General features: G+C 34.3%; 1 protein-coding gene across 1 annotated transcript in view; it reads right to left on the reverse strand.

Annotated features, from left to right (window-relative positions):
* The window catches only part of LOC118192483 (adhesion molecule nephrin-like), a 908,686-nt gene that overhangs the window by 211,193 nt on the left and 671,732 nt on the right, over nt 1-25,761 (reverse strand). The window contains exon 6 of the mRNA XM_085815030.1: nt 14,567-14,857. Coding sequence (XP_085671156.1) covers nt 14,567-14,857 — 291 coding nt within the window. The remainder of the gene's footprint in view (nt 1-14,566; nt 14,858-25,761) is intronic.

Here is a 25,761-nt window from a genome sequence, read left to right on the forward strand (position 1 = left end):
TTTTTTGCAAAAGAGTGTAATATGCTGTTATTTGCCAAATCTTATTTTGGCTTAATAGTTGACTAATTCCCTTGTAAGATATTTTCTCATTCGTTGCCGCGTGCTTTCGTGGTGCAAATGGAAGCACATCCAGCTAGCAGTCTGGAGGTCCAGATTTCAGATCCCGGCCAGCACCTCATTTCCACGTTTCCTGCTTCGATAAAAATTCCAATGGCTTTAAAAGTGGCAACCGATTTAAAACGTGATGGAGGAAAATTCGTCACCATCTGGATTTGGCGAATGGGTACTCTCCTTTAATCGTTACTACTAATCGTCCTTTAAGTAGAGACAATATAAGTAATTTTCTCCATCTTTACTGCATGCGAGAGTGGCATAATTAGAAGCTCGTTCCTGCTAGCAGTCTAAAATTTGAATATTGGTGTGGTCACTGCTAATTTTTCACGTTTCTTGCTTTGATTAAGTATCTTAGTAAGTCAACAGACTGAAGCCGAGAATTTCAGTCAGTTCATTGTGGTTTCGGTTAGTAGTGACTAAATTGGGTAGTAGTGACTAAATGGTGTTTTCCTTTATATGTATGTAAACAGGAGCAAGTTTCTAAGGAATCGTCTGCACGAAAGAATTATTTCCCTTAGACAGGTAGCTTTACGGACATAATCATGCCACAAACGTATCTAATTTTAAATACATTAGAATTGCACCTGACCCCTATTTACATAAATAACAAAAACATTGGTAACATACTGTAAAATGAAATATATTTTAAAGGCTTGTAAAAGAAAATTTGTTTTTATTATATATCTTTGCTCAGAAGCTTTGCATATAAGAATCAATTAAAATTACATGTTGTTTGCATGTAGTTAATAACGATTATGAATATACATTCACTTCCGAAAGTTAAGCATGGAGAGAAAAATGCTAATTTCCGGAAGCGAATCAGAATTGAAGAGGCTGCAATTCGCTGCAGAGGCAGATGGAAGTATGCAAATATGTTAGATAACAGCCAATCGCGCTTTCATGTCAAGAAATATGCAAAAAAGGCAGTCTTATAAGAAGCCAGCTTTATGAAAGGTTACAGAAGTTAGAAGGTGTTTAAAACTTTCGCACAATTTGTTTTCAAGACATTCGTGTTTCTATGACTTCCAGAAGACGAGTGGAAGATTCTGAGCGCTGGAGTGCTGTGGGGCGCATTGAAGCAGGACAGTCGATCACAGATTTTGCTCTTTTCTTCGGCGTTCATCATTCTGTAATTTCACGTTTATGGAAACAATTCCAAACCACATAAACAGTTGTCCGAAGGCCTGTAGCCGGTCGCCCAAGGGTTACAACCCTCTCGGAAGATCGATATATTGCTATTGTAGCCAAGCCGAATCGCAGAGCGACCTCCACACGTGTGACATCTATGGTTACAGCGTCCATTGGTAAGGCGATATCTGCAGCTACTGTACGCCGAAGATTACATATGAATGGACTGTACGCCCGGGTACCTCGCGTTTATGTTCCTCTATTCGTCCATTCAAGAGGGGCACGATTACAGTGGTGCCGGGAACATGCCAATTGGAATGTGTCTGACTGGGGCAATGCCATGTTTACTGATGAATCAAGATTTGTTCTGGAGCCAGATGACAAGTATATAAGGATATGGCGTGAACAACGAACAAGCAATCAGTCCCAAAACATCACCGAACATCACGCATTCCGAGGCGGAAGCATTATCGTGTAGGCAGGGATTTCATTAGGATACAGCACCGACCTGCACATCTTTAAACGGGGTTCTTTGACGGCTGTCCGGTATCGAGATGAAGTCCTAGAACCCATTGTGAGATTGTGTACGCTGCAACAGTTGGCCCTACTTTTGTTTTAATGGACGATAACGCACGTCCCCATAGAGCTGATATCGTCGATGACTACCTGGAGAGTGAAGGGATTGCGCGTATGGCGTGGCCAGCATATTCGCCCGACCTTAATCCCATTGAAAATCTTTGGGATGTTCTTAGCCGTGCTGTATCTTCCCGTCTTCCACCTCCAGCTACTCGTATTGAGCTGGAAACTGCTCTACAAGAAGAATGGCGAATGCTTAGTTCTGCTGTAGTTGACCACCTAATTGAAAGCAATGTGACAAGGTGTAAACTTTGTATATGAAATTTTCATATACAAAGTTTACATCATATGAAATTTTTAGCTCACTTTAGCTCATTTTTAGCTTAATTACTGGATTTAATATGGTTTCCTCTTTTTTAATGGAGATTGCGAAACACCTTAAAATATTTTATTAAAACCGATAGGCGTTTTATTACAGAAATATTGAAAACCTTTTGTTATGTTATGAATAAATTACATGTTTTTATTTCACTTTCGTTGGTTGATTAGTTACAGAAAATTGGATTCATTACATATACTATACTGAATTTTTATAACTGAGCATGTATTTCTTGTTTAAAGGGGGTAATAAATATAACTTCTTAAATAATAATACTTCTTAAAATTATACTTCTTAAAGATAATATAAGTTTAAAAAGCAATAGCTTGTTTTAAAAGCTGAAAATTCTTCTTAAATTTTACTTATGAAAAAATTTTACAGATGTTCATTACTTAGGGAAAAGCATTTTGGTATTGTAAATGCAAACAAAAATTGACGATTTCGTAAATCGATTAATGCCCCAAACTGTTTTGGATAAAAATATGAACTATTGTTTTGTTATAGTCTATCAATCTATTTTAATTTTAATTTGCGCAGATGTCTATAACTAATTCCCTACGATAAAATATGTTGATACGGTTTCTAATCATTTAACCAATTTATTTCTGTGTTAATGCGCCTAACATTTGAAAGGTTCTTCATTTCATGAGAGAGAATTCATTTTGGTTATCATTGTGCCTTGGATAAGAAAATAGTTTTATAAGGTATTTCTCCTACTTTCCTAGCGTGTCTTCGTGGTGTAGTGGTTCTGCACGCTGGGCCGGTTTTCCAGAGGTCCGTGGTTCGATTCCCGGCGAAGGCGTTTGCTAATTTTTCATCTTGCCGGCTTTAAAAAAATACCTAATGTCTCTACAGTTTTTCACAGTCATTTGGCATTTACTATAAAAATAAAAATTTTTCTTAATTCAAAACATTGAGATGATAATTTTATGAAGTAGATTTTCTATGTTTCATTAGGTTTCTGTGCTTCATGTTTCTGCATTAATTTTTAAGGATATTTTGAGAATGGGTTTTAAATTATGAAATGTATTGTTAATAAGGATATGAATCTTATGCTGAATTCAAATTTATAATTATCTATACTAGAATAAATCAATTAAACATTACACCATGTTAAGAAATTTAGAAACTGCAATATTTACGATAAGTCCCCAGCAAGTTATTTTTAATGTTTTACTTTTCTCTCTTGCATTTTGAGGCACAGAAAGATCATTGTAGAAGAGGGTATAAAATAGTTGACTCGAAAATAGATTAAATCTAGATAAATAATAGAACGTAACTTCTACTGATATCGGTGCATTTTAACCTACTCTGAAGAGAAGTATTGCTGGTAATTATTCTCTTTCGTGTCTTCATTGCTGAGATTTACTTGAAACGATCTTCGATCTGTAAGTGATGATTCTGACTAACAATTGTTAGTTAATATTAATATTAATAGGATACATTAATTAAAAATAAAAACTAAGGGGTTTAGTACGATTTAAAGTGATTACTCTTTCTTGTTTTCTCCCTGCCAAATTTAACTTTGAGGTTTCGGCTGGTATGTAGAGTCTTCTGAATTTTATGTGAAGTTGAAAATGTCATTCCCAAGAACCGTTATTAAGTCATCGGAAATTCAATGGCCCACCAAAGAACAAGCAGCGAAATCGCTAAAGGCTAACACTGATAGATGGACCCGCTACGCTCTGCCCAGTTAGAGTCGATTGACGTCACTTGACTTATAGAAGTAATAGAAAAGAAGTGATAGGGAGTAGTTGATTTAGAGCTGGTTTATGAGTCAGTGACTTCAGCCACCCAAAGATTTCTGGTCGGGAAGAGCAAGCCTCTTAACATAGTTCTCCTCTCCAATTGGCGGACAATTAGCCGACTTAGATTTGGCCACTACTAAGGCGGAAGGTGGTGGCCACTTTATTATGGAAGCATCTAATAGGTGGGTCACTATTAGCTCCCTCATGGACAATTACAACCATGCTATCTACGGGATTCGAATCCGGGCCTTTGGGTACCGCAGTAGGCTACCCTAACCACTATAACGTCTGGGCGGCCCTCGTAATATAGCAATGTTGGTCTTCTGCAAGACATATATACGAGCCAATTTTTCTCAGAAAATCAGCAGGAAGACATTCCTTTTCTTGGATTTCTTGGAAATTTCTTTCTTTCTTTTCTTTTTCTTTTTTTCGTAATCCTTGGGAGTTTTGATTTAATCTAAGGACTCCAAAATTGTCACTTCTGTCACGATCTTGTTTATTTCAGTGCAGTGGTAATAACATTTTAGTTTATTATTAATTAGATTGTATTCTAGTTTGTAATTAAATATTTTAATTTATTAATTAACATTTAATTGCTATTGCAAACTTTTAATGTTTAGGCGAACATATGTTGCTTTTTGTAGCTTATTTAAGTAATGTAAAGAACACAATTTAAGCATAAATTTTTTTTAATGTTCAAATTCCATCCAGTGAACTTTTTGTTATTGAATTGAAATGCAGCACAGTAAAAAAATTGGAAACAAAAGCCCAGAAACTTGGGAAAATAAATAAATAACCCAAATTTCAGATAACCATTTGTAGTAGAGAAGCTTTTCGGGCAGAGCAAGCGAATCCGTTGTCACCTTTTTTTATATACAATTTACCCGGCTGGAAATAAAATCATCACCCATATAACTGAAGAACGGAAATCTGTAATCCTTCTGTAATACGCTGAACTGACAAATGTTACAAGTTTCCTTCATTCGCGGAACTATTAGGGCAACTTCAGGATATCATTTATTTTTCCTCTTTTGTTTGTTGGACTTATTTGTTGTTCTTTTTCCTTTCCTTCTACTCTTCGGGAAAAACAGGAAAAAAAAAAAAAAAAATGTACCCAAAATCTTTTACTGGAGACATTCTACTTCCCCCTTCTCTGTGAATCATCACAACTACACATTTAGGAGTTATTGTTTGCGAGAAGACTTCAGAAAATGCTTTCAGTAAGAAGTGCTTCTTTTATGTCCTTTCGTGTTTATCGTTGCCATTTTGGAAAGCCTTTCTTCTTTGTTTGCTTCATTACAGAATGAGTTTTAAAACTTGGAGAGTAAAAACAAACCAGCATTATTCACGATACCCTGAGTTGAGAAAGAAGGGGATGCAAAGATGCATTTGTTCAAGGACAGTAAAGGAAATCATCGATCGAGATTTTAAAATAACGTCACAGAACTACAACTAGAGTTTCATTAAAAATTTAGGCAACAGCTAAAAAAGCTTTCAATGCAAGCCTGTTCACAGAATCGATGACAGTTAAACGCTTCTGGATTTTCGAACGTGACTACTTTAGTGAGATATTGTTTGACGTTTTATTAAATTTATGTGATTCTTCAAAGACATTATGAAGTTCGTTATTTCTTAAATAAGGTGCAAGCCTCGCATTATGTACAGCGCCGAGCTGTGTTAAGAATCTAAACGATGTCTGAATCTTTCCCGCCGTGATACATGTTTTATAAGAGTAAGGAAGGAACATAAAATTAAACAAAGTAGATAGATGGGACAAACGAAAGATTTGTCAATATTTATCTACTGAAAGTAGACTAATGTGTGACGTTGGAAATATCTCAATAAACACATAAAACTTAAATATTTCTCCTTCAGCTGCTTCATTTATTTAATGTAATTTTATTTCAGTTATTTACAAAACAGTTAGACCTATTATTATTCAAAATGTGTAGAATAAATTAATATTAATAGTTTTCTAAATAGAGACTGATAAAACGAATGCTGGGATGTTAGAATAAACAGATAGAAATATAAAATGAATTTCTCTGCTCAAAATAGCATTGCCAGTGATTATTGGATTAATGACATTGTTTCAGGCGTGCGGGTTCGTAGTAGATTAAATGTACAAGTCTGATAAAAAAGTTAATACAATTTATTCTTATCACAAGAAATAAAACAAAATGCTGAAATTTTTCCTCACAGATATTCGTACAATATCACAATATCACACAGTAGTTAGATTCTAAACTATGTACTAAAACGTTAACTAGAACACAATTCAAAGCGCAAAGAAAGCTAATTCGATTTCAAAATTACAGCAGCTAAGTAAAAGAACTTAGTAAGGAACTGAACTGAGATATTTTTCTCCGGCTTTTATAAGCTTTTTAATCAGTCACGAGAAGCTTCTCCTAATTTCTCTAGGTTTCTGGAAGGCAAAAGAGTAGAATTACAGTTACAGCTAACAGACAATTTTATTATTTCAATTTAAATATAAATTACGAGTTATCTATTTATTAAATGTGCGTGCTGTTGTATTTTTACTTTTTCGGTGTAGGTTTCTCTTAAAACTTGTCACGGGGAAATAAAACAATTTTAATTACAATTGTACCAAAAATTAGCTAACTAAATGAAAAATCCGTAACAATATTTATAAGTTATTGAGCCGCCTTGCTCAGTATAGTGCTTTGCAATGATGGTCGCCATATTCTTGGTCCCGGGAGGCCTTATCTCGGAGAAGCCTTTGATGTTTATGAATGTTACAGTATGTTTGCGGCACGGGGGTGTTTTAAATATAGGGCGGCCATAAAAATATTTCGCAATATGAACCTCTAGCGGCCTATAGAAAAACATTTTGAAAGGCAACATTCATTTGTTTCCTGCACAAATTGATCAGCGCAGTGGAAAACAACCCGATTGGCCGCCAGAAACTCCTATACCAGGAAAATGTTTTCACGACCACCCCGTGTATACAAGGCATCTAGCAAAAGCATCCATGATTTCAAAATTAAAAATATCGAAAACAAAGATCGATAGAGGAACACAATAAGCAGTATATTTATTGTGAAAGCTTCAAAATTGTTATACAGAAGTTTCCAAATAATAGTTACAAAAGCTGCAAACAGATGACGCTGTACACTGCCGTTTGGTGACTTTGGATTTTTAATAAAAACATGTCTAGGCTGTTTCTCAGTATTTTCTGCATACTGGAGAGCTTCAAACAAGTCTCTGCTGCAATTCGTCACAGCGAGGTTTTTGGATTTTGTTGAATAATTCCAGAAACTGTTGCGATATTTTCAGGCGTAACCACAGTTTGCTTATGATCAAAACTCCCTATCACATCATCGGCCACACTGCCTGCTCGTTGGACATTTAGCGAAGAACTTGTGAATGGTTTTCGCATCAGATCCTTTGGACAAATTCAATAGTGTTTGAAAACTACGCCTTGTTGCCATAGGATTGTGATCTAACCTATGGTATTCAAGTATTAGAAACATGCGTTGTTCAATACATGATTGCAATCTCTTCCTTTCATACGCCAACTTCCTTTCACTTACTAAATGTGGAAATGATTGCTCTTACGCCTTTTGGAGCGCTATTTATACACACTACGTATTGTGATTACAGTTTGAATTTTTCGTAACTATAATTTGGAAACTTCTGCATAACAACTTAGAAATTTCACAGTACATATACCTCTTATTGTATTCCTTTACCGATCTTTATTTTCGAGATTTTAATTCTGTAATTAGAGACTCCTTTGCTGGACAACTGTGTGCATATACATACATATTATATATATATATATATATATATATATATATATATACAGAGAGAGAGAGAGAGTTAGAGGGAAAGAAGTCAATACAAGCATCTAGGTGAAATTAAAATTCTGAAATACTCTTCCCTTTTCCAAATTAAAAAAATGTTGCATAAGAATTCTAAATTATTTCCCAACAGAATTCTTAAATTTCCCAGACAACAGCTTGGTAAACATTGCTGTGAAAAGAAGAAATTCTTTAAACACTACAGTGCAAAACCAGCAACGACTATAGCTATTAAAATACTTAGAGTAAAGTAGTTGGTATTAAAATAAAGGTTAGTATATTTAAAGCAATAAAAAACAAGGTTAATATCTTATATCTTATGCAATTGTTTTCACAATATATATATATATATATATATATATATATATGATTACAAAGTATATATCATATGTATATATATATATATATATATATATTTAATATATCTATATCTATATATATATTATAAATTATTATGAATTATATATATAAAATACTTAGTGTAAAGTAGTTGGTATTAAAATAAAGATTAGTATATTTAAAGCAATAAAAATTAAGGTGAATGTTTTATGTTATTGTTTTCGCAATATATATATATGGTTAAAAGTATATATAATATATATATATATATATTTAATATATCTATATCTCTCTATATGTATTTAATATATTTATATCTATATATTATAAATTATTATGAATTATATACATATATATATCTAATATCCATATCTATAATATATATGTATATTTAATATACCTGTTAATAATTGATTAAGTAATAATTTATGACTATTGATTAAATTATGACATTTTTATAAAATTTAAATCTTCAAATCGATATCTATATTGTAATAAATACCAAAATAGAATCCTCTGATAATTTCAAAATACAATTAACTTTTTCGAACAGAATTCCAAAAATCTGGAATATATTTTGATTAAATTCTTTAGCAAACAAATCCTTTCCACCAAAAGTACCGAAAATTATGCGATCTTAAATATTTAGAATCTATTTACAAGTTTTTAGAATATTGTTTGTCTGTTGTCGCATAACCCGTGAACCAATCATGAGCTGGCACGAGCTGCCAGTCACACAATGATAAAAATAAAAATGGCAGATTTGTTCTTATGTAGAATAATAGCTCTGTAATGTTAGATACTCGTAGATATGTGTTCGTTTAATGTTTCGTATCTTGTAGCATATAACGAGTCACGTTGGTATTAATGAGGCACAGTGTTTCTGCAAAATTACTTTTTGTAAAGAAAGAAAATTTTAATAATGAATTTTATTCATTTTCAGACTTCATGTTATTTGAAGTGCTGAATCATTTTACTTGGTAATCAGAGCTAGACATCCCATCATATACATTATATCGTACTAAAAATAGGTAGATGCAGAATCCATTTGCCTACAACAGAGAATGCAGTCTATGCTCTGAAAATATCGGAAGTTAAACACGTATTATGAGGATTCGATTACTAGGTAATCAAATACCTTAGAAAGAGACTGCGTTGACTGGGACTATTGATAATATCTCTTCTAAGAAAAAGGAAAGGAATGTCACAAGTAATGATACAGAGAAGAAGAGAAAAGAAAGATAGTACGGAAAATTGCTACGCACCCACTTAGTTCAGTGCTTCGACGCAAAAACATCTGCCCTCCACTACTTATTGTTTTTTGTTTTCATGTAATTCTTCAAGCATATTTAGTTTTAGAAGCTATAGATGATGTGACAGAGTACCTCTGGGACAGCACTTTTAACACAGTTTTATAATTGAGCTACTGAACTATTCTTCAAAGTTGGTCTGCCTATATATAAGGTATATTTTAATGACACGTTATTTTGTACGTTGGTATCTGTCGTGAACTTCTATTGCTTCATCTATTGCATATAGTATTTTAATTAAGAGTGTTAAGTAAAAGCGATAATATAAGTTTAAAAGAGAGGTATGGCAACATACCTCTCTTTTGTTTGTGGAAGTTCTTTTGTAATTTTTTGTAGTTAGCTATGCTATTTATCCCTTTTGGTTGGTGTCATAAGTATGGTTAGCTTGTGAAGTTTCTCTCTGATTGAAAATTACGTTTATACTATTAAAACAGTAAACCCAAGTTGCTGTTTAAGCTTTGACCTGTAAAATCTTAGAATCAGTGTGTTTGCTTCGCCATAAATAGGCGAAGTAAATTTTGTCAATTGTTTATTTTGTAACTTGTAGTTGAAAGTCAAATAAAACTTTAATTGGTTACATTATTGTGTGTATACTATATTGGTATTCTGCCTGGTATTGACAAATAAAAACAGGACGAGAATTTGGCAGTGCGGGAAATTAGATTGTATAATGTTAAGCAAAATTGAGCTTAACCGTATATTTAATGGTATGTCCACGCAAATCTTCCTATCTATATACTAAGTTCTCGCTCTGATGACAATCAATATGTACAAAATAATAGATGTAAAATTCAGAAGAAAAGTTATTTTCCTCCTCATTCTGTGTTACACATAAAGCCAGAATATAAAACTTAAAAGTTAAATAAAATAAAAGATTGATTTTCTTCTCGACGACGACATAAACAATTAGGCGATCTGTCTTGGAGTATGCGTTGTACACCCGAACGATACCCGAATAGTTCTAGTAAGCCGGACAGGTGTCCGGATCCGCTCTCACCTATCACCTGTCTTGGAATATATGACAAATAACAAAAATACAGGGTGGTCATAAAATAATTTCTCCGTTGCATGAATCCTTGCGGCTTTATATCAATCAATGTGATATTTCAGATAGTGTTATCTGAATGTATGAGCTCGAGATTGTGATTATTTAAAAGAATAGAGTTCTCACGGTTACGGTTACAGTGAAAACATTTCGAAATTTTTGAATTTCAATATCCATCCAAGTTTTTCCTGCGCAAACTGATCACCCCACTAGAAACCCATAAATGGTGTTAGAACGATACACATATGACCAAAACTGCCAGCGTAAAACATTTGCAAAGAAGAGCATTGTAAAGGACCACTGAAAACACAAGAGAGGGGAGACTGAAAAAAAACCTTTTATTGGAATTACAAGTTCAGCGTGCCCCCCTCACTGAAGATAACGCAATGCATGCGGAATAGTGTTGAAAACAATAACAAACGTAAGAACTCAGGAAGGATTTTCTATAACTTCACGTTTTATGGCATCATTCAATTCTGACCAATCTCATGAATTTGATCTGTACAACTTAGATTTCAGATAACCCCAGAACCAGGAGATAGAATCACCGTCCTATAACTTCGCAGCTTCGTGGTCACCGCGATCCTACGATCTCACTCCGATGGATTTCTGGTTCTGGTGTTAACTGAAATTTAAGGTGTACACACATTCGAAAATTTCCAATTTCTACAATGAAAAGTTTGAATTTTTTTCACTGTCACAGTAACCGTGAGAGCTATATTGTTTCAAGTAATCACAATCTTCAGCGTATATTTTCTAATAACAATATCTGAAATTTCTTTTCAATTGGATGAGCAGATAGGCCGTTAGAAATTCGTACATCGGGGATGTTTTTTATGACTACCCTGTATTTCTTAAAAATCTCCAATGGCAAACGGGAAACGATGCGACCACCATCGAATACAGACTAGCACTAAGTTTTCTAGTTAGCATATTGGCCATTAAATATACTAAGGCAGTGAACTTAAACAGGAGGCGCCGAGGAGCGCATGCGACCGCGAATACTTTCCCATAAATTAATTAGCATATTGTGACATTAATCATTACGGAAGAATTTGAACAAAGGTTTAAGATCTTAATGATTTTGACTCCAACTTTACATTATTTTCATTACCATTAAATACAAACGTAAGTAATGTCCCAGAAAATCTACAAATGAAGCACTAATAATTTAGATTGTGATATAAATCTCACTCTAATATTTGAAGATACAGGAAGAGCGTTTTCGCACTTGTCAAAAATTTATCCTCAGTTATGAATTTTTACAATAAGAAAACTCGCTTTGTTTTGGAATACATTCATACTTGAAAAATCTTTTCCCCGCAGTTGAAAATTAAAAAAGCTTAAAAAAAGAAGCATATTCATCGATGAGTATCTATAATTCATTATAAAGTTAGTTTCTAGTAATTTTTCTGCAAGATTCCATTTTTATCAAAATCGAAATGCATGAATTGTTGTAGCTGAAAGATGTAGCAATACATAAACAAATGTATAATTAGATATAAATATATGCAATTTTTCTGTACGCATCGAAGAAAAATTTATTAAATATGAGAAAGGCAATAGGCTGTCATTATTTATTAAGTTTCGTTCCACTTAAAAAATTTTCGCGATTTGTATATTTTAAATTTAAGACAGTCATATTATGATTAATACAATTCATTAATTTATTTTATTAGAATTAGAATTATTTGAAATAAATATCAGTTTGAAAATTTAATATTTAGCTACCAATACATTTTCATTACAAAGTGTAACCAAAGTAATTTTTTTGCAGATACCAACCTTTATATTTTAAAAAGAAAATAAATGTAAATTGGAATTTTTTTCCTTTGTGTCATTATTGTTATTGTTTATACAGTTTCTGATAAATATTTTGTAAATAATATTGAAAACAGGAATAAGCTTTTTAAGCCTTTTCATTTTGGTAAAAACCAATCGGCCCGTCAGCTGCTCAGATTGTGCATTCGGCCCGCATGGAGTTTTTGTTTAAGATCACTGCGCTAAGGAATGGGTTGCAGTTAACTAGATTTGGAATTTTTATAACGTGATCTAATTTATATAACCTTCTAGTCTGAGTGAATGCGTGTAGCTTGAGAAAAGAGGAACCTAGAATAGTGAATAAAGTAAACGTAACGGTTAACAGAACTTATCTCACCCTTACATAGTAGTTATCTCATATTTATAAGGTCTTCGAAGAAGGTGGCAACAGAATTTTAAGCATTGAAATTATTAAATATAGAACAGAATTTTAAGCATTGAAATTATTAAATATAGTTTTAAAGTTTTTATAATAAAAGAAAAGATTTTATAAAATCAGACACCATCGCGATTGAAATTCTCTAATTATAAAATTAAATTTTTTATAACATCCTGTGAGAAAATATACAAGTTAGTGAAGTATATACATGAATATTTAAAGGCAAAAATTTTCCATACTTTCCTATGCAAAATTAGCCCAAATATGCTTAACGCATTCTTTGCCAGAAGCCACAATTTCAAATGAGGAATAAGAAAGATCATTTACGTGTCAATTATCGAACTAAATCTGGTTTTGCAGAGGAAATTTAGGCAGTGGTTAAATATTTTTTAATAATTACATATTTTCCTTCTAGAAGAACAGATAAAAAGTTAAAATTTTTATTTTACAAAGTGTTCTATCTTTAGCGCTGAAACAATTAAAAAAAATTCGCTTTTTTGTATTCAAAAATTTTATAAATACAACTATATGTCAAGATTCAATATTTTAAGGAAATAAAGCTGTTTTCGAGCATTCTGTACATAATTGTTTCATAATTAGTTCATAACGCTCTTTTTCAGCGAAGAGATTGCCGGCTGTTCTGTTGCAAAGAAGATAATGTCAGTACTTTGTTATATATATTCATGCTCTTGGTGTTTTAGAAATTTTTCAGTCAGATGCGAATCTTTGAATCATCGTCAGGTTTTAACAGTTAGACGAAATCAGAAATTCACGAGTCACGTGAAAGTTTGGACAGTTGAAAGCTGATATTCACAAAATGTCATGATATCCTGAAAAACCCAAGAAAATGATCGTAGAAATACGCATATTAATTTTGACAAAATTAAACTTCTTGATACAGCAGTTACCAATAATAAGACAAAGTAATGCTTCTTTAATATTTTAAATGTATTAACTACCAGGAACTGGAATTGTGAGGTTCTTAGTTGAGGAAAATAACTGTGTGCAGTTTAATAGCAAGCCAATAAAGACGTTAAACGCAATAATTAGATAAACAAATAAAAAGATAATAAGAAAAGATAAACAAATCATTATAGCTGTCTGAATTTTCATGGGAGCTCATTCCAGCTTTGTCAAATATTTGCTGTTACAGTTCTAAATGCTTTAGAAGCTGTAGTGCTTGATGCGAAAATTAGGATGTTTCCACTAAAGAAGATAGGGGGAGCAGGTTTTTCCATCCCCCGTCGAAAAGGAATGGAATTTCCCTCGTTCAAGATATTGTCGAAGAAGAAAGCTAATGGAAATCACTTCATTTACGAGACTGCTAAGCAGGAAACTTCCTACTCTTTTCTTTGGATGAAGCATTTCACACGGCAGACTTTACTGCATTCATCAGAGCAAGAGCAATGCTGTGAGAAAGTTGGACTGAGATTCAGCGAAGCTATAATCGACAATGAATTTTTGATAATGATTACTCGGAATGTCTTTATTTGTTTATCATAAATTATTATTGATTATTATTGAAAGACACCGGCATTGCCAGAGAAGAAAAACTACAGAATTCTCTTCTCGTTTAATAATAGAACTGGCTAAGCAATATTAGAAACACTGTTTTCAGTATTTTCAATTAGAAAAATGAAAAGTTACATATAAGGTTAAACAAAAGTAAATATACCACCCTCGTATTTTCATTTCACATACAGTTAAATTTAAGGACACTTTTTGCTTCAAAATCCTTTCATAGGGAATAAAATTCATCCTTTTTCGTTGCATTTAAACTACATGGCGAAAATATACTGTTCAAGCAATTGTCCTTTTAGTTTGCAGAAAGAAAGCGCATTATCTAAGTTATTCGCATGAAACATTACAGATTCAAATACGAAGATGTTTAACGCATACCCACACGTGATATTGAGCAATCTGATGTCTTCCACATGACTGTCGTACAGCTTCGGATTCTCAGCTCTGCAGGCCAAAGGAGTCTTGTGGTATTGGACTTTGGGTTGGAGGCGGAGGACAGAGGAGGTGACATTGTCATGGACGGTTTCGATGTGGTCGGTGAGACGAGTACCATTCAACCACCACGTGATCTTCGCAGAGGGTCGCGATCCAACTGATTCACAGGTGACATCTACAGGTTTACCGGCAGAGAGAGCCATAGGTTTGCTAGTTATCTTAACTGACACCGGGTACACTGAAAATAAATAATAGTTTTTTCAATAAATATTATGAACAGAAAACATTAACTGTACTCCTAGATTTAAATATTTATTCATATCAAAGATATAAAGTATTTCTTAATTACCAGCGTCTTAGAAAGCACTGATGATTTATTCAAGAAAATTAAATTTTCATCTGCAAATTGTATGTAGTGGATAAAGACATATAAGTAAATTTAAAATGTGCAAAATGACTTTCATGTATCTAACTAAATAAAACTTGGATTTCCAGGGAGTTAGATTCTGGCTTCAGAATGCCTAAATCTGACTGATTTCTGTATAACTGGGATGAATGCAAAAATACTTATATTTGAAAACTGATTTTGCAACATAGTAAACTATTAAATTTCTCAAAACTCTTATATAATACATTACATTTGAAGTTAAAACAAGCGAAAAAAGTAACAGAATATACTAATACTGATGAAATGGTAATGGTTAGGGAGAAAATTCAGCACAGAGTGAAAAACTGCGAAATAATTCTTCTTTTCAAAGCGTAAATTCATAATTTATATTACCAAAATCTGTTGACAGGGACATTTTGCACTCAGATGATAGAACTTCTGTTTATTTTTTAGTTATTTCTGATCTCACATGGTGAGACATGGTCACCTGTGATTATTTGCAGTATGTTCCGTAACAGTCATTTGTATGAAACTACTTTAATTGAGGACGTAAGATATTTTCGCAATGCTCCTTCAGTACTAAAAAAAAATAAGTTACTCAAGATATTTATTCATTATTTTTGCACAGTCAAATAGAAGGCTATCGAAATTAAATTTTAAAGCATATTGTAACGTTTGTGCTTTATAAAACAGTGCAACATCTACTTTGATTTTATAGTTATTATATATAATTTAGCATTTACAATTTGCTCCCATGTTATTTGAGAGAGGTCTGAGAAGAGGTCAAAGGGAAATGTTTCGTATTTATTTCAAGAACGGTTATGCGATACATTATATTCATCTTGAATTTGGTGAAAGAATTGTGTCTTGACAGACTATTTCGCTCAGAGCAAAATGGTTTGTTAAGGCATCAAATTCTTTCTGTTCAAATTCGGGAAGTGATTTAAAAAACATTCCAGATTTTCCTCTCAAAAACCTGATAAATAACAGAATTCTGATCAGTCAAAATAACGTGACCAATGTTTTCTCGGTTAACTGAATTAGGACAAAATGGATGACCGCAATCGCTTAAGGAAAAGTTTACAAAAATTCAATTTTTTTCGTACGATTTAGTGTACCTTTTACATTATTTTCAGCCTTAGTGAATTTATTTTGTGAAACAGAGGATAATATTTTCTTGCATATCTTTGAATGCTAAAATGTAATAGATTTGAAAAATAAAAAAGTATATATTGTTACGAATTTGCTATTTAAAAAGCTAATGTTAGTTCAATTATAAATTAAATGGTTTTATTTCTCGCGCAGTGCAGCGCGTGACGAATATTAAAAGAAAGCTAAGCCGGAAAATTGAAAATACAAGAGCGCGTGCATTAAATAAATAAATATCTCTTTTTGATTTCGAGAAAGTACTGGAAAATTCTAGCGCGTGATTTTAAAATCTTATAAAAGGAGGAAAACATCTCAGTTCGTAGTAGTTGCTGCTTAGTTTGTTGTTGTTTAGAAAACTGCTCTTGTTGATTGTAGCGAATTCGCGGATTAGCTTTCTTTTAATATTCGTTTAATATTCGAACTAACATTAGCTTTTTAAATAGCAAATTCGTAACAATATATTGCATTGTTGTAATTCATTATGCACGAGTTGTCTAAAATTTGAATTAAAACAAAAATGAAAAAGCATCAAACACAAAGCGTTTTGCATCATTAGAAACGTTCAATCGCAGACATATATTTCCAGCTACTAAAATGTGTTAAATGACTCAAATATTCAAGTTTTAGCAGTTTGAAATTTAAAAAAATCAATTTTATAAAAATTATGAAATCTGATTACTTAATTTTAGGAAGTAAAGTAAATAGGATTTAGGATTTAGGATTTAGGAACGGGGAAGACGGGCACCACGCCTTTACCATTTGGTTAATTGGTTTAGCGCCGTCTCCCCACTACGTGATCCCAGCCGTTTATTGATATTAGCAAACATATACATAATTTGAAATGAATACAAAATTTGCAATGATACATAGTTGAAATGAATACATAATTTGCAATGATACACAGTTTGGAAGGTAAAAAAAAAGTAAAAAAATAAAAAAAATGCATATGAACAGTAGGAGAGTATGGAACAAACAAACAAGTCATCTGTAAAAATACTAGGCTCAACTATGCAATAGTTAAACAAAAACATATACAAAGACAGAAAGTTGCATACAAAATAAAGAAGAATTTGCGGAAAAAGCTATACTTGCTGACTGAAACTATCCATATTGTCAACAATAACTATAGTACCGACAGAACTATATTACTGACTGAATGCGATATTTGCAGATCGACTAGAATTATTTACTGATAATGCTCGTGTACTAAATAAAAAGTAGACAGATTCTTACAACATGAGACAGATTTCAATGTAATTAGATTAACATGATGCCATCAAATAAACATTTACAATTTCTGTTACAGTACAAAGGCTCACTATACATTACAATAGAACATACCAACATAATTTACTAATAATACTATACTGAATGAAGATACTTGTAAGCAGGATACAATGATTAAGATAATGATTGTCTTATAGACAATCAACTTAAGAAAAACATACTATCGATAGAAGAGTACAGTACAATCAAACCAACGTGAGAACTATGTAAAGGCATAGCTTAAATATATATATATATATATATATATATATATATATATATATGTATGTATATAAATAGATAAATAAAAATAAAAATAAAAATTTCTAACAAACCTGAAAAGGTGATAGATGGAGTTCGATACACACAAACTAACGTGATGCAGTCAAACTTATATTTCATTTGTTATTAACAGTCTAGCTACAAAAAGCAGATAGTACATGGTTAATATATTTCCTGAAAATCCTTTAGATTAAACTTGGCATAGGTCAAGCCCAATGCTGGAGACTTTCTCCATTACGCAATTTAGTTTGCGGATCAGGTGTCTTTGCTTAACTAAGAGTTTGCAAAATGCCTGACGATTTTGCGTAGGAAATCGTATGTGTAGGCCTTCTGTCAGGGGACAATTGGCTAAATAGTGCTCCGGAGAGCCGAGTTCACCACAACTGCAGACATTGGTATCACTTATGCCAAAGCGTACGAAGAATTCAGGAAAAGGTCCATGCCCCGAAATGTAACGGGAAAGATGGGCATTGCCACAGCAGCGATCTGTCGACACATATGAAAGATGGTAGAAAGTACGTCGACCGGTGAAGCGATTGTCCCATTCCTCTTGCCACTTACTAATTTCTCGAAGACGTAAAGTTCGCTTGAGAAAAGAATGTGTCCAAGGAATGGATATATTCTCATCAGCATCACCAGAAGCCGCCTCCTTGGCATAGGCATCTGCAAGTTCGTTACCATATTCTCCCACATGCGCTTTAACCCAAGCAATATGAATAGTGAAAGACGGAGAAGCACGTAAGTCCTGTTGAATGTCTCGTATAATTGGAGAGGAATGCTCAGGATTACCAATGGCGTGGATGACAGAAAGGCTATCAGAATTGATTGTCGCTTGTGTTATATTCTGAGTCAGCAAGTAGCGGATAGCGCGTGCTATCGCCACTGCTTCCCCTTGAAAAACACTATTCTGCATAGATAAATGTCCCTTCCAGTGGGCTAGAGGAAGATTATCACGAAAAGCAACAAAAGCGCTTCCTACGTTATCATCTATCTTTGATCCATCAGTATATATCACGTGGCTTGAAGAATTACGAAACACTGATGGTGGAATATGGAGCCTAACTCCAACCCCATAGTCTACTGGATGAATACTAAAAGGTTTCAGTTTTGCTTCATAGTCATCAGGCAAATAATGTTCTCCATCAAATGTGATAGGCCTGCGTAGTTGCACAAGTAACTGACGAACAGCCTCTTCCTAAGTTCTAATATGAAGAGGGAGTAGACCGGCTAGAACATTCAGTGAGTCCGAAGAAGTTGTAATATATGCCCGAGTTATACTCAGGGCAAAAGGGCGTTGGATGGTTGAAAGATGTTTGATTTTTCTCCCCTGCATGGGGAGTGCCCAAACAGCAGCGGCGTAAGTAACAATCTTTTCTGTGACAGTAGTATATAGAATTTTTTGGATATGGTGGTTTAATCCCCACCGATATCCCTGAAGATAACGAAGCTGTTTGGCAATCATCTGTGTTCGTTTTTTAATGGACAGAATATGTGGGATCCAGGTTAACTTATCATCAATGATAACTCCCAAATATTTGATTTCTCTGAGGATTTGCAACCTGGGGCTATTGAGGACAATTCTTGGTCGCCTGACCAAGGAACCTCCTTTCTTAGGTACAAGAAGTACCTTGGATTTGTTTTCAGCAATAATCAATTTCAGATCATCACAATGCTGTTGAAAGAGCTGAAGAGACTCATTGCAATTTTGCTGTAAAACTTCGCGAGAATGTCCCCGGATAACAAGAGCCACATCATCTGCATACGCATATATATGCGTATGATCAGGCCAGGGAGCTTGAAGGATCTTATTAAAAAGTGAGGTTCCAGAGTTGATGACCTGCGCAAGAACCTTACGGGCATCCTCTTGTCTGTACTTTTTCGATAATTCCCGCTGGATGTACTGCAAAAAGACGTCTGTCTTGCAAATAGTGTTCTAAAACTTTATAAATATTACTCGGACAATTGGAGTTTACCAGAGCTTGCTTAATAGCTACCCACCACAAACTGTCGAATGCGCTTTTAAGATCTAAGCTGACTAATGCGGTGTGGTAGCCAGAGAATTTATTATTCAGGATGTCTTGTGTGATATCATGCAGTGCATGTAATGTAGATGAACCGGGCCGAAAGCCATATTGTCGAGAACTAATAATTTGGTGCTGATGTAGATGAAAACGCAGACGAGTCATCAGTATCTTCTCAAAAATTTTCCCAAGCGCTGGAAGTAGGCAAATGGGTCGAAATGAAGTAGCCTCAGTCGGGTTTCTATCCTTCTTTAAAAACAAGACAACCTGGCCTATTTTAAAAGACCTAGGAAAAGTACCAGTTGCCAATAACTTGTTGAAAAATATAACAAAAAATACTGGTGAGACCAAGATGGCAGTTTTGACGATGGCATAGTCAATGCCATCCGGGCCTGGAGCTTTCCGTTTCGACAAAATGAATTTTAATTCCTTTAAAGTAATTTCTTTGTCCGGAGACGCAGTGGATGAGAGCTCTTCTTCAGATATCGATGAGTGATGGGAAGTACCCTCATAGAGATCAGACGGTCCAAAAACAGTATCCAAGATATGAGTCAGAGTATCTTTGGTAAAACCTTGTGAGGCTGTTGAGCCAAGAGGAAGAAATAATTGAGCAGGTCTGAATAATTTGCCTGTCATTATCTTATGATGAATCCCATATGTATCATGCGATTCGGTACAGAAGGCATGCCAGGAATTCAATTTCGCTTGTAAAATTGAACGTTTATATTTTGCTCTCTCCTGTTGATATAGAGGGAGCGAAGTTGGTGGTAGATGCATTCGTCGCTCATATTTGATTCGCCGTCGTAAAGCGCGGCATTTCTTCTGCTGGGAACGAAGTTCACTGTTCTACCATTGTATATTATTTAGCTTTTTGGCATGGCGTTGTGGTAAAAGATCATTACAGATTTGTTGAAGACCCTTCTGTAGAACAACCGTGAAATTCTCCAAATCAGCGCGAGTATTGGCTGAAGAAAGTTGACCATCGAGATCATTTACTAATGCTTTCACACGATCAGTAAAGGCACGTATCCGTTTCCCTGGCAGATTGTAGCGTCGAATAATTTGAATGGTTGTAGGCTGAGCTATTGTAAATGTAATATAGCGATTGTCGCTAAGACTAATTTCATCTTCAACTGTCCAGTTCTGGAGGAGAGAAGCCGCAGAAGTGGAACTAATAGTCAGATCCGGCCATCCACGTGAATGAATTCTATCGAAGGTTGGAGGGGCATCAATTGAGTTATGCAGAATTAAATGATGTGCTGATAGAAAATCCTCAAAAGAATGGCCTTTTTCATCCGTTGAAGCATAACCCCAAGTCGTATTATGGGCGTTATAATCACCCACAATAAACTGAAGAGGGATTTTAATGCGCTGTAGAGTAGTTGATAGAAAAGTCAATGAAGGAAGAATGGACTCGGATGGAGATGAATATTGTGAAATAAAAAGCATGGAGGTTTCCTGTACATCAAGAAGAATGGCTACATCGTCCCTATTAGCTGCGACGAGTGTCGGTTTCCAATCCTTGTTGCAATTGATAATGATGGCCCTGGGTGGTTTCTCCAAATCGCCTGCTTGAAAGATAGACCACTGAAGCGGGAAACCCACAGCAAGTCCGTCCTTAATATAAGGCTCCTGACAAAGATGAGATCAGCCTCACGTTCTACTGCGTAATGCGTAAGTTGAGCAACAGCAGCCTTAGCGTGTTGAAGATTGATCTGTATACATTTAATTGAAAGTCCACTGCGGATAAAATCCATGTTTATAGTATCAGCCGATGCATTTCCAATAGAAGGCAAGGACTGATTATTAGTACTCATAGTTTGTCTTATCTCGGATGGATTGCACACGACGTTGGTACTGGATACAGGCTGAGTCGTAGGCAGGATGGTCGTAGTCGAAACCAGTTCCGAATCGAGCATTGGCATCACTGCAGTTGATACACAGTGGATTTTGCGCTGTACAGTCCCGAATGCCGTGCTCCTTAGCACAGTAGGAACAAAATTGTTTTCGACTCTTGCAGTTGGCTTGTAGATGACCGAATTGCTGGCATCGGAAGCATCTGCTAATTCCAATGTGTTCCGAGACTCTATGTGCCTGCCAGCCGAGGAAGATCTTGTGTTGTTGCATGAGTGCACAGAAGCCTCAGGGCTCGCACTCAAAGATCCACTTAACGTGCCCTTTACGGCGCTCTCTAAGTCGATGGAGAGGCTTGAAGATGTTACTGGGCATGCCAGTGGCACCACTGATTTCGGCAACGACATCCTCTGGCTTGATGGATTCGGGCAGGTCATGAACTGCGCATCGAGGTCTGTGCCGGCGGGGACGGCTAATCTCCGCTGGGATGTCCTGGTTTTGGATTTCTTTTTCAAGGACATTGGCATCATCATTAGTTACACACCACTTCTAAACCACCTCGGCGGGTTTTAATAATTCTCTCAATGCCAGCCTTAAGTTTTGAGAGAGGAACTTTAGCATTTAATTCAGCTTTAAGCTCAACTTCTGAGACATGCGCTTTGGGATTAATATATATACGAGGTTTGTTATGTTTTCTAGCAATCTCCGCAAAAGTAGGTATTAGAGGAGCAGGCAAAGATGTAGACGCCGGTAAATCACTTAGCAAAGGAACAGAAGGTAGTGATGGCGAGGAATGAGCTAATTCGCAACAAAATACTGTGGAGGTGTTAACACCAATATTAACCTTGGCGGGCTTTAATACACATTCAGGACCCGCTGAAGCAAGAGTTTGTAAAGCAGTAAGAGAATTTAAGAGTCTAGTGCGTAAATCCGTGGGCAGCGAAAATTTTGAACTTCGTTTAGTAGTTGCAATTCTTCGAATGTCGTCACACAGTGCTGTAATTTTATCAGTATGAGGTAAATCAGATGCCAATACTAATGTAGGATCAAGTCCATTTTCTGGATGTGCTGAATCACCGTCAATCGGGAGAACTGATTGACAGGACATATTTCAAAGAAGAATTCTGTAAATACTTAAAGTACTCGATGACTGAACAATTTTAAAGGTGGCAGACTGTACTTAATAACCTAACAATGTTGGGTGCACTCCAAAACTTGTAATAAACTTGGTCGTTAAACTTCTCTGTTTTTCATCTGTTTTAAAACTTGCTGTAATCCAAAAGCTGTTATATTCAGGTGTTACACACCGAGCGCACACTATTTCAAATCGCAAGTGAGTCACAAAACACAATTTTCACTAAGTCCAAAAATTAGTGCAAAAATTTGTATCTCCGCTTCTAATTAACAGATCTGTTTCAAATCTGGAAACTTGAACCTTCCGTGATCTTATTGGAAGTATGGCACAGGTTTCAAGTTGATACAATAATTAGCGGCCTAATTAGCAGTGGCCTGATTAAAAGCCTACCATGAAGAAATTCGCCGTTGGATTTGGCCTTGACAGCTTCCTCTGCTCACGGGCGGGGGGGGGGTGGAATGCGACCGTTACGAAGCTTCAACGGTCAAATCGTCTTCCGAATCGATCTATGTAATTACAGTAATTTGTCCATAATTAATTTTTAATTATCCAATTGTCTTCACACATATCTTGAATTGAAGAGGGAATTTATCTCTACAAGATGATGTAACTTTTAGGTCGCGACGGATAACAACAGCTCCCGCAGAGGACTTCAAAGGTGGTATATCCGCTGGGAATAACACAGCTCAATGCTAATTTGTTGTAAAAATTATAATTAGAGAACTAATTGACCAACATATATAAATGGAGTATCAAATTGTTCCTGTTGATCTTAGGAACAGATAGCAACTACTACCAAGTCAATGCGAGTAAAACGTCCGTAGTTATTGAACAAATAGACGGAGCTCAAATAGTGCGACTTACCCTCACGGAGTCTCAAGCCAAACTTAAGTAAAGTAAGTAGTGTAAACACGAAAAATTCCGGTCTTTTTTCCTAAAACGAATTATAAAACTGATTTAAGATGGATTCAGAAGAGGTTTTTTTTGTGGCGTCTGTACGTACGTACGTATGTATGTATGTATGCACGTATCTCGCATAACTCAAAAAGAATAGCCTCAGATAGTTGAAATTTTGTATATAGGACTGCTATAGCATGTAGATGTGCACATATATACCCACTCTGAACTCGGCTTAGTGAGCTCAGTTTCTTTATTCTTTATTTATAAAGTGTGCATTTTTTGCTTTACAAATAATGCTTACGTTGTTCTTATCTTCCGGTTAAGGTTTTGTGACTTGTTAGTGCCTTTAATATTATTGTATTTGGTATTTTGTAATGAATTTTCATACAAGTAATTTATAAACTTTTATACTCAAAAAATACGTTTACAATATTCTCATTAAATTTTATTATTTTATAAGCAATAATCGGTAATAGTAAAAAAATCATTAAAACACAAGTACTTTTCATTTTTAATTAATCTAAATAATATAGCGATGGCTACGTGCCAATACCGAAGTCTGAGTGTTCTCAGAACTCTATGTAGTGTACTTTCAGTGTGTTCTAGAACATAAATTCTGCAAGATTTCGAATATAAAATAGCCATTTTGAAAAAAATTACATATATTGTTCAATATTTTTCACAGTAACCTGATAGCATAGTTCGTGAATTAATCTTTTGATATCAGACATTTTTTAAAAATAGCATACATTTCGTTCTTCAATTTGTGTACTGTTCCTGAATTAATCTGCACTATTCATAATTTCAATATCGAATGCCTCGATCAGTTTTTGACATACGAAGTCATACTTTTTCTGTGTTATTTTTTAAAACCCGTGCAAAATGTTCCCAAGCATAAGAATAAAAGACAGAAGAAGGGTAGGAAAATTTTGATTTCGAAATTGTTATATAATTGATTTCTTTAAAAATTAAAATATCAAAACAGGAATATGGAAATGTATGTCTACGACCAACAATTGCGAAAATAAAGACCAGGTAAGGACTTTTGTGGACACGGTGTGTGTTTACATGAATATATATACTTTGATGGCTGTGTTATTTAGCACAATGTTTTGCAGTTGTCTCCTCACCAAAATATCTTCCTGTTGTTCAGTTTACAAAAACTAAAATGTTGTTAAGAAGCAAAATATATACAACGAAAAATCTTTTTAACCTCAGAATGGCACATCACTACCATATCACACAACTCTATTACTTGAAATTACTTAAATATGAAAAAAATTCTATTGAAAGATCTTTTATTTTTTCCCCAAGGCAGTATGAAAGAAAATAATTTTAAAGTCGAAGAACGTTTAGACATTAAATCTGTACGTGCCCAATGCGTACGTGCCGTATTTAAGAAAAGAAAAAGAGCTTCCCGATTAAAAAGTAATGATTTAAAGATATATTTCTACACTCGGCATTCTAGAGTTTTTATTTTTTATTGTAAGAGAACAAATTTTATTCGATGAGGTAGTTTAAAAACTTTTATTCCGCGATAGAATATTAGATTCAGAAAACGAAAAATTTCTTTTATTCATGAAGTTACTTTATGTATTATTTCTAAAAGAAAACGATTGTGGAGAATTCTAAAAGAGAATGAAACTTCGTATATGCTTTTAACATTATTACAGAAACCATCTTAAAGATTCACACCTTCCTCTACTGTTACAAATATAGCAAGAATTAAAATTTTATTGTATTTCAAAATAAATATTTTCGGGTTCATACCTCTATGTAGCATGGATAAGCTCACATTTGCTTAAGTTTATAACAGCCATTTTAAAAAAATGCATATTTGCTATTTTCTGTAAGGTGATGTGAATTCTGAGGGTTTCAGTTTGTTTTTATCTGTTGTGACGTTTGAGAAAAAACACAATGGTAAAGCAGCTTCACGTAATCCAACTTGTCTAAACAATTTTACCGAAATTTACAGATAAACTGTGTTAGTTTAAAGTCTGTAATTTTATTTCAGCTTCTTTTCAAGTTCTTATTCGGATCACTTTACATATGCTTTACATACATATTTGCTTAATTGTAACTGCCGTGCTTCAGAATAATGGTGCTTCAGAATAATGGAAGAATAAAACTATGAAGAATTATATATC

This window comes from Stegodyphus dumicola, chromosome 4 (genome assembly GCF_044657685.1).
Source record: "Stegodyphus dumicola isolate Sdum_Otavi_A_Nest chromosome 4, ASM4465768v1".
Taxonomy (NCBI): domain Eukaryota; kingdom Metazoa; phylum Arthropoda; class Arachnida; order Araneae; family Eresidae; genus Stegodyphus; species Stegodyphus dumicola.